We start from the raw sequence: 8,742 nt of genomic DNA on the forward strand, positions 1-8,742 counted from the left end.
GAGTTAAAGGGCGTGCACAATTCAGTAGAGTCAGGCCCTATATTAACGTGCATGTGGAAGCTCTGCTTTAGAAAGAACAGGAGGAGCCTGCTGCAACGCCTGTACGAACAATCTAAAAACCTCTTGTGAAGAATTTATTATCCTTCTGTGTAAGAGAGGACAGAGTAATGTGATAGGGGAAAAGGCATATTCTGGTAGAACATTTTAATGTTAAGTGCAGCATGAAAGATAGGAGGGATAACCAGTAAGTACTGGAAGGTGCCTCTACTCCAAAGAAAGGTCTCTTGCTTACAGGTCTGTCTGATTGTTGTGTGTGTGGCACAGGAATCTGCCAACAGCAGTGCAACTGACTTCTACCTGAAGAAGGAAGGACAGCTCGACATCTACAGTTCTAGGCATTTTTGTGGGCTCTGCATTTTATTCGTTTGCATGTAGTTAAACTGTATGCCATGTACATCTTGCCTTTTCACATAGGAAAAGACTGGCAAATGGCATGGGTTTATTGTGACGGATGGCCATTGTGAATGAAAATTAAACCAGAAGAATAATGACATTTTGGATGCATCTGTCGCAAAGACTACCTGTTGAAGAGCTTTGAAACAAAACGCTCATCCTTGCGACACCTTTCCTGCTTTCAGCGCAGCCCTGACAGCCTTGGGGAAGGTCGGTGCAGCTTTGGAGGAAGAGGCTCACTGCTCTCGGTACTTTCCTTAGGCCAGTTCGTGCCACCTTACCGGTACGAGGAGCGATCCTTAGCGTCCGACACGGCGGCTGTGGAAGGGATGGGTCTCCTTCACCGCCCTTGGGCCTGACAGCGTCGCGCCGGGAAAAGACGGTGGGTTCAAAACCCGATTAAAAGAAGAAGGGGAAGGGTCGTCGGGGCAACGTTTCCGCGGCTTTCCCCGCCCAAGCTGCGGGAACTCGGTGAGAGCCCTCACGGCGTCGCCTGCGGAGCAGCGCCGTCGCCCGGGGCGGCTCGGCGGGCTCCGGCCGCGCCCCGCCCCCTGGCCGGCAGGGCAGCCCGCCCCGGGACGCCGCCGCCCCGGGCCCTCAGCGCGGCTGCTCGGCAGAGCGCGGCGGGGCCCTGTAGGAGGTGCTGTCGGTTCACAGATGACGGTAGGAGCATCTCTGGTGGGTTGGGTTTTTTTTCCTTTTCCTTAAAAGACGCGGAATAGGGTTAACCGTCTGCCGCGGGGCGGGGCGGGGCTGGGCGGCCGGGGACGGCGGCGGCGTGAGGTGGCTCCCTCAGCCTGGCGGGGAGGGACGGGGCCCGGCGGCGCAGCCTTCCGCCGGGGTTCCCCGGGGCCGGAGCGGGAGAAGTTGTGGCCGAGGGAGGGCCGGCGGCTGTAACGGCCGCTGTCCGGCCGCGCGGCCCCGGCGGGCTGGGGCAGGGGCTCGGCCCCGCGCTGAGGGCGGTGGTGGCGGGACAGGGCGGGCTCCCGCTCCCGCCGGCGCCGTCGAGCGGCCCTCGGGGCGGCCAGGGCTTCGCCTGGAGGTGGGCGGCCGAGAGCCTCCGTCCTCGGGCGAGGGGCTCCTGGGCCGCCCTTTAGCTCTGCCGCCCCGCGGAACCGATCGTTTAAAATTAATGCTGCACCGTAAATGATTGCTGTTCCGAAAGTAAATAAACAGGTGACTTCCAGATCGGGTTCCTGCTCGGATCGTTACAATAAATATCCCTAAAGGAAGCTCTCTATTTATGTTGTCATTGATTAATTCTCGCTACCTCATTTGATTTCGATTTAGAACGATTTGATTCTAATTTAATTAGCATGTAATTTGGATGTACATAATTACTGTAATTATGACATTCAGGTAAGGCAGCTTTAGGCTGAAAGGCAATTTCAAATTTTCTAGCAACCTACTTTGTACTAGGAAACGGACAAGGACTTCGCGCCCTGCCATCCAAGTAGCAATTAGCACATCTCGGAAATAGGCACTGCCGCGGGTTTGTGTTAAAACAGCGGCGCGAAGGCGGCGGCGGTGCCTCGCCCGGTGCCCGCCGGCGGGTGCTCGCCGGGACCGCGCCCGGCCCCCCGGACGGCCGCAGGTGCGGGGCCGGCCCACAGAGCCGCGCGGTGGGCGGGGAGCGGTGACCCACCCCCGGCGGGGTGCCGCCATTAATTGCTACGGGCCCGCCCGCCCCGTCGGGTGACGGCCCCGGAGGAGCTGCAGAGGCGAGCCGGCCACCCCGCCGCGCCGCTGTCTCCCTTCAGGTGGGTGCGCGCTGCCGCCGCGGGCCCGTCCCGCCCCTGCCGTCTCCCACAGAACTTCACCCGAGCCAGCCCGCCCGCTCGCCCGCCCGCTCCCGGGGGCCCGGCCCCGCCGCTCCCGTCCCCCTCCAGCCGCCGCGGCCTCCCCGCGCTCCACGCCGCCGGCTTCTCGCCACGACCCGGCCCGCGCAGCGCCGCCGCCCCCGCGGCGGGCTCCGGCCGCGCCCCCGAGCCCGCCGCCTGCCGCGGGAGCGCGGGGCGGCGCGGGCCTCTAGATGGCGCCCAGGAGCCGCCGTGCGGCCCCGGGCTGGGGCACCGCCAGGCGCGATCGCAAATCCCGGCTTTCAGGCTTTTTTTTTTTTTTTTTTTTTAATGTGTTAAGAATGTTATTCCTTGAGGAAATTTGTAGCTAAATTATTCTCACTTAAAATAAACACTTAGTGCACCAATTACCCAAAGGGGCGGTCTTCCTGTTAAGATTCCCTTCATCTGCGTTTTGGAAGGGTGGGAGAGGATCTTGGCGAACAGATAATGGCTGCAAATAAATTACAGCTCCCGCAGATAAAGTTTCCATTTGAATTGAAAGACGCAATTAAGAAACTGTCCGGGCACCGGATCGGGTGTTTATATATTATCTCATTAGAACAAAAACATTAATGTTACCTTTTAAGTGTAAAACGAGCCGTTGGGGCTGCAATTCCCCGCGGGGGGCAGGGGACACGCTTCCTGCGAACCGGGGACCCAGCGATCGAATGACATTTAGTAAATAATTTCTGCTGGCGTTTTACCTTTTCCCGTCGGCTGGTGGTTGCTGTCGCTGGCTGGTTTTTAGCCGCGTTTTAACGGGCTCGAGGAGCCGGCGTGAAGCTGCTGTCCGCGAGGCGTGGGAGTGGGAAGCAGTGGCTCGAGCGAGCTGTAAGTGGGAGCTCAGCTCACGGGCAAGCCCGGGGCGAGCGGGGCCAAGGCGGCGGGGAGCCCAGCTCTCCCCTCTGCCTCCCTCCCCGCCGGAGCCCGGGAGGGCATCTCTCTCTTTGCCGGTGCTTTCCTGCTCCCGGGTTAGCGTCTTCCCCCTAAAGAGGTGCTGCTGAACTACGGGTTCGAAGAGTGAAATCAGATTTCTTTTTCGGTTCTCACACCGTCTGTTCTTTAGTTTTTCTTTGTGTAAAAGTTCCCCAGACCATATAATTATCGCCAACATGTACGAAAGAATGGTGTCATTTATTTTTGAAAAGGTGACATGCTTTCTATTTTCCCGATTAAACCAACCGGCTCTGCGGCCCAGAGCTGCTCCCTTCTTCGTTTCTGGGGAGTCTGTAAGTGATGGACGTTTTCTGACCCGAAGGGGCAAAGGCAATGCGAAGAGGTCCTTGATCATTGAGCTGAGAACTGTAACCCCGGCCTGGCAGAAACTGGACCTGGATGGTTTCCTTTGATGTGTTTTATTATAAATCGAAAACAAAGCTGACTTCTGCCCAACACCCCGCGCGGGTGCATTCCTCCGCAACCCCAGCCGCGTCCCGCCGCCCGGCGAGCCAGCCCGCTGTTTATTTTACCTCTGCCCGAGCACGTCCCCCTCGCCCGCTCCCCTCGCCCGCCCTCCCCTCCCCTCCCCTCCCCTGCCCGCCGGGAAACCTGCCGGCACCCAGCCGCCGGCGGGGCGGGGGCGGGAGAAAAGGCACCTTTGCCGGGATGCTTTCGGCCCGCAAAATTCCGGAGCGGCTCTCGGGGAGGGTGCTGTCGGCAGCCAGATGCGAGGTGCACCTCCCGGGGGGCTTCCTTCCCCCTGTCCGCGGAAGGGCCCGCCGGGCTCCCGCCGCCGCCCCGGGGCAGAGGCGGTGTCGGCGCTGCCCGGTCGCTTTTGTGCAACAGTGGCGCGGAGGAGGTGGGACGCCGTTATTAGTATTCACGGCAGATGTATTTTCTTTAACGCAACGTCTTTATTCCAGTTGGTGGCCGACAGCAGAATCCGTTTCCCGATGTTATTTGCATTCCCTGTTTTATGGAGGATTAAAATATTTGTATTCCTCCAATCTGTACCGGGCAGACTAAATTAACTTTTTTTTCCTCTCCCCCCCCCCTTTTTTTTAATAACACAATTATCTCATTTAACAATTTGCCTTTAAAAAAAATACTGTGGCTGTTAGGTTGGTGGTCAGGAGACAAAGGGAGTGAAAATAATTTTCATTTCAATAATTGCCTTCTGGTCAATTTAACTGTGCCTTATTTTGAAAGAGCCTGTCTAAATGAGATTCCTGTCCCAAATGTGTTCCCAGGCCTTAGCCCAGCCTTTAATTATTCCTGAGTTTTTTTTCTTCAGAATAAGACGCTGCACTGAGTAATCACAAAGAAGTCAGAGAGCATCCTTGAACCTTTTCAATAGCAGAGCCACTGATATTCAAATAACATGCAAGGACCATTTGACTGCATGGGGACATAAGCATTTCCAATTCACTATTTGCATAGATCAACTGTCTTTGAAAAGGAAAGGAGCAGTTGTCTTCCATAACATTAAAAAGCCTAGTTATCAAATCAAGTGCTTAGTTTGGGGCTTTTAAAACGTTTACATTTTATCTCAGGTTGCCCTTTACCGTTTGACATGCAAATTTGGTGCAGTTAATTTGGACAATTAAAAGGATCTTCAAGGGAGCTTTGTCACCGAGAATATTCAGAGTTTTCCCCGTGGACCAGCTGAGATAAAGTTGGCCAGAACAAATGATGTCTAGGAGATTAATTAGATATTTGATAAGACATGAATCCCTAATAAGGGAATACAAGGCACAGGGGGCTGCTGTGTGCTCTAAGTCAAAATTAATAACATTTAACAAGATTTTCATTTAGGCATGAAATGTCTTTTCCGGAGTATTGACTCTAGCGATTTATTCCCCCGAGATCACCTCCCAACCTAGGCAGCCTTGTGGCGCTAAAGGCTTTTTAAATTAAATAAATAGTTCCTCAGCACAGTTCGGTTTCGCTCGATTTTGGGGCCGGTTTCGCCAAAGGCGCTTAGGGCTCGGCGTGGTTCCCGGCTGGTGTCAGCGAGGCTCGGGCTCGGTTTAAATTTGGGTTTTAAAAAAAAAAAAAACAAACACACAACACAACAAACACAAACCAAAACTAAGGCGGTTTGAAAAGAGCGACGGGAGCGCTTCATCGCGCCGGGCTCGGGGGCCGGTTCCTTCCCCTCCCGGCTATCGCTGCCTGCCGTATTTTTAATCACGGTCACTGTAAGGAGGACGGGGAGGGGTGCGAGGGCTCCCACTAAAAACCTGACCGCTGCAAGGGCTGGGCGGGGGGAAGGAGGGGGCACGAAGAAGAACAAACCCGTGAGCGTGTTGTTCAGAGTTCTTTAATAATACCAAAATGAAAATATGTCAAGATTTTTTCCATACAGATAAACGCATTTAATTTCTTTAAGAGACCTTAACTTACGTGTGTTTGAGTGAAATGTTAACTCAACATTTTAAATATCTTTTACATATATACTGACTTCCACAAAGTGCATCAGAAATTTAAAATAAAAAAAATGGAACCAAAACCCCAAAACCTCCCTGAATTTCAGGAATTCACCAATAAAAAAAAAAGAAATCCCCAAACCCCCTATCAGATCAACATTTACAAGAAAAATAAGCGAACACGATCTGGTTTTCTTCTTTTTTTTTTTTTTTTTTCTTCTTTTTTGAACCCTATTTATACAGATGTTTATGAGATACAGAGGAGCCGTCGCGGACTTGCAGTTTGCTTTCTCACCTTAAGCCTCTCTTAGGATGCTTTCCTTCCAACAGAAAGAGAAGAGAAGAGAAAAAGGAAACGGAAGAAAGTGTCACTCGGTACCTACTGGCCGGGCGGGACGGGACGGGGGTGTCCGCGCCTCTCCGGCCCCGCCATCCGCCCGCCCCCGCTGCGGCCCCGGGCGCCGTCGGCGGCGGGGCGGCTCGCGTCCCCCCGGCCGGCGCGGGGCAGAGTCCGGGCGGCTCCCCGGGGGCTCCCCGGCGGCGCGGGGCCGGGCGGCGCTGCCCCTAGGAGTCGCCGGGCCCCGCGGTAGGTTCCTTGCCCGGTCCGCGGGCGGCGGCGCCCACCCCCTCGTGCAGGATGAGGTCGGGGGACTCGGAGCGCGGCGTCTCCAGGTTGCTGGCGTCCGTGTCGCTGTCGCTGCCCTTTTTGCCCCCGCCGCCCCCGTTGTGCGTTTTGATGTGTTTGCTCAGGTGGTCGCTGCGCATGAAGCGCTTGTTGCAGACGGGGCAGGCGAAGCGCTTCTCGCCCGTGTGAGTCCGCAGGTGCCGCTGCAGCTCGTCGGAGCGGGTGAAGCGCTTGCCGCAGAAGAGCCAGTTGCAGACGAAGGGCCGCTCGCCCGTGTGCCAGCGCAGGTGCGCCTTCAGGTGCGAGGTCTTGCCGTACACCTTGCCGCAGCCGGGGATGTGGCAGCTGTGCAGCCCCTTGCGCCGCAGGCTGGCCCCCGCCGGCCCCAGCCGCTCGGCCTCCTGGCAGTTGGGGCAGTCGCAGGTGGCGCGGCCCGAGTAGCGGCGGGCGGAGCGGGCCGAGCCGCCCCCGGCGGCGGCGGCGGCGGCGCCCGAGATCATGGCGCTGGCCGCCGCCACCGCCGCGCTGGAGTCCGTGTAGGAGGGCAGGACGGGCTTGAAGCCCTCCTGGGTGAGCAGGTGCTGGCTGGTGGAGAGCAGGTGCGAGGCGGCCGTGGAGCCCAGGCCGGTGGAGCTGAAGGCGGAGTGGGTGAGGGAGCTGAAGTCGGGGTTGTAGGTGCCCAGCTGGGAGTGCAGCGAGGCCTGGGGGGCGCCCGAGTGCAGCGAGCTCTGCAGCCCCCCCGCCGGGTTCTGCACCTCCAGCCAGGAGCCCGGGTTGGTGTGCACGTCCCACCAGGAGGAGGCCGCCCCGTTGGCCACCTCGCCCGCCGAGAGCGTGGAGTGGAAGCCCGACTTGTACCAGGACTCGTAGGGGTGCGCCATGCCCACCCGCGGGTAGAGGCTCTCGGCCGCCGAGCTGTGCACTTTGGAGATGAAGGCCGACTGCCCGCCGGGCTCCTGCGGGGACACGCCCGCCGCCGCCGCCGCCGAGTTGGAGAAGAGGCCGCCGTAGTCGCTGCTGAAGGCCGACGAGGTGGGCGAGGTGGAGGCCAGGCAGAAGGCGCTGTTGGCGGTGCCCGTGCCGCTGGCCAGTCCGCTGGAGCCCCTGCTCGTGGCCACCGTGAAGCCCGAGAGGCTGGAGCCCAGGTTGCAGCTGGAGGTGGAGCGTTTCCAGGGGTGGAAGCCCCCTTTGGCGAAGGCGCTGGACTCGGGCAGGGTGGTCAGGGGGCTGGTGTTGCCGATCTTGTTGCAGGTGGCGGCCAGCATGGCCAGGGGAGTCGTTCCAAATCTCGGCTCTTCCTGCGGGAGAGACAAAGCCGGCCCGTCAGCCTCACCCCTGCCGCCTCGCCAGGCGCCCGCGGGGACGCGGCGGCGCGGGTGGAACCCCGGCGCGACGAGCGGCACCGCGGAAAAGTTTGGGGTTTTTTTTCCCCTCTGATTTCGGAGGAAGGCTCCAGCCCTGCCCCGGTCGGCACAACTCGTTTTCCGCCGGGGACCGGTCTCGGCGCCCGAGGGGTTTACGTCGGAAGCGGGTCCCGGCGGGGACGAGCGACAGGCGTGTTCCCAGAGGGCGGCTCGGGACGCCCCGCGCAGCGCCGGGCTGCTCGAGCCTACCGCCGTTCGACCAAAAATCCCGTGGGAACGAAGTGCGGCGTCTCCTCGAGCCACCGTGCAGGAGCGGCGGAAAAACGAGATGGCAGAGAGGCAAACGGGGTGCGGAGCCTCCGGCCGGCGCCACTCGCAAAGCCGAGCTAGCAAAAATCTTTGGAAATCTACCGCAGCGCTTCGAGTTAAAGGGAGGGGGAAAGAAAAAAAAAAATTAGAAAACAAAAGAAAGCACAAGCAGCCCGGCTTCTCTCCGGGCAAGCGAGTTCGCGGACGAAACTCTTTAGCGAACGACCCGATGGGAAACCCGCAGCGAAGTCCCCCGAGGCGGGTCGGGATTACCTCTCGCCCGCGGGTCAGCGCGATTTGCACGAGGGGCAGCCGCGACGCGGCGGCAGCAACAGTTTTTTTTCCGGAGGGCAGCGGGAAAGCCGCCGCCGAGAAGCCGCCGGGAAGCGCGCGGCGCCGACTTACCCCGAGGATAGACGTAGCCATAGCACGTCCCTGGGCTGGGCGGCGGGGCGGAGGGGGACGGCGCTCGCTGTGCGCCCCGCGCTGCCCGGCGGCGCTGAGGACACTCCGGCTCGGCGGGGCTAAACTCTGCCTAAGTGCGGGCAGCGCCCGCTTTGAAGTACCGCTGGCGGCGGCGCTCGCCCAATGAGGGCGCGGGCGGAGCGGGCCGGAGCGGCCCGGCAGCCAATCAGGCTGCGCGGAGGTGCCGGCGCCGGGGCCCCGGGCGCGTGCCAGTCAGCGCGCGGGGAGAAAACTCCCCGCTCCGGACTTGCGGCGGTTGCGCCGCAATTAACTACAAGCCCCCGCTGCCCGCCGGGTTGCGACTCCCGCCGACAGAA

At 59.3% G+C, this 8,742-nt stretch overlaps 1 protein-coding gene across 1 annotated transcript; it reads right to left on the minus strand.

Annotated features, from left to right (window-relative positions):
• Positions 1 to 6,210: 6,210 nt before the first annotated feature.
• On the minus strand, positions 6,211 to 8,424 carry SP9 (Sp9 transcription factor). Its single transcript, XM_050900230.1, has 2 exons — positions 8,366 to 8,424; positions 6,211 to 7,585 (listed from the first exon to the last, which is right to left on the minus strand). Exons 1-2 carry the CDS (start codon positions 8,384 to 8,386, stop codon positions 6,227 to 6,229), a joined length of 1,380 nt encoding a protein of 459 aa, XP_050756187.1. The 5' UTR covers positions 8,387 to 8,424; the 3' UTR covers positions 6,211 to 6,226.
• Between the last annotated feature and the right edge of the window lie 318 nt (positions 8,425 to 8,742).

Source organism: Gymnogyps californianus, chromosome 7 (genome assembly GCF_018139145.2).
Source record: "Gymnogyps californianus isolate 813 chromosome 7, ASM1813914v2, whole genome shotgun sequence".
NCBI lineage: Eukaryota > Metazoa > Chordata > Aves > Accipitriformes > Cathartidae > Gymnogyps > Gymnogyps californianus.

What these genes read in the sequence shown, in the direction of transcription:
- SP9 (XM_050900230.1), bottom strand. Translation starts at nt 8,386, where the DNA reads ATGGCTACGTCTATCCTCGGG. An exon ending in TGGCTACGTCTATCCTCGGG is followed by an intron (nt 7,586 to 8,365) that starts GTAAGTCGGCGC and finishes TCTCTCCCGCAG; the next exon opens with GAAGAGCCGAGATTTGGAAC.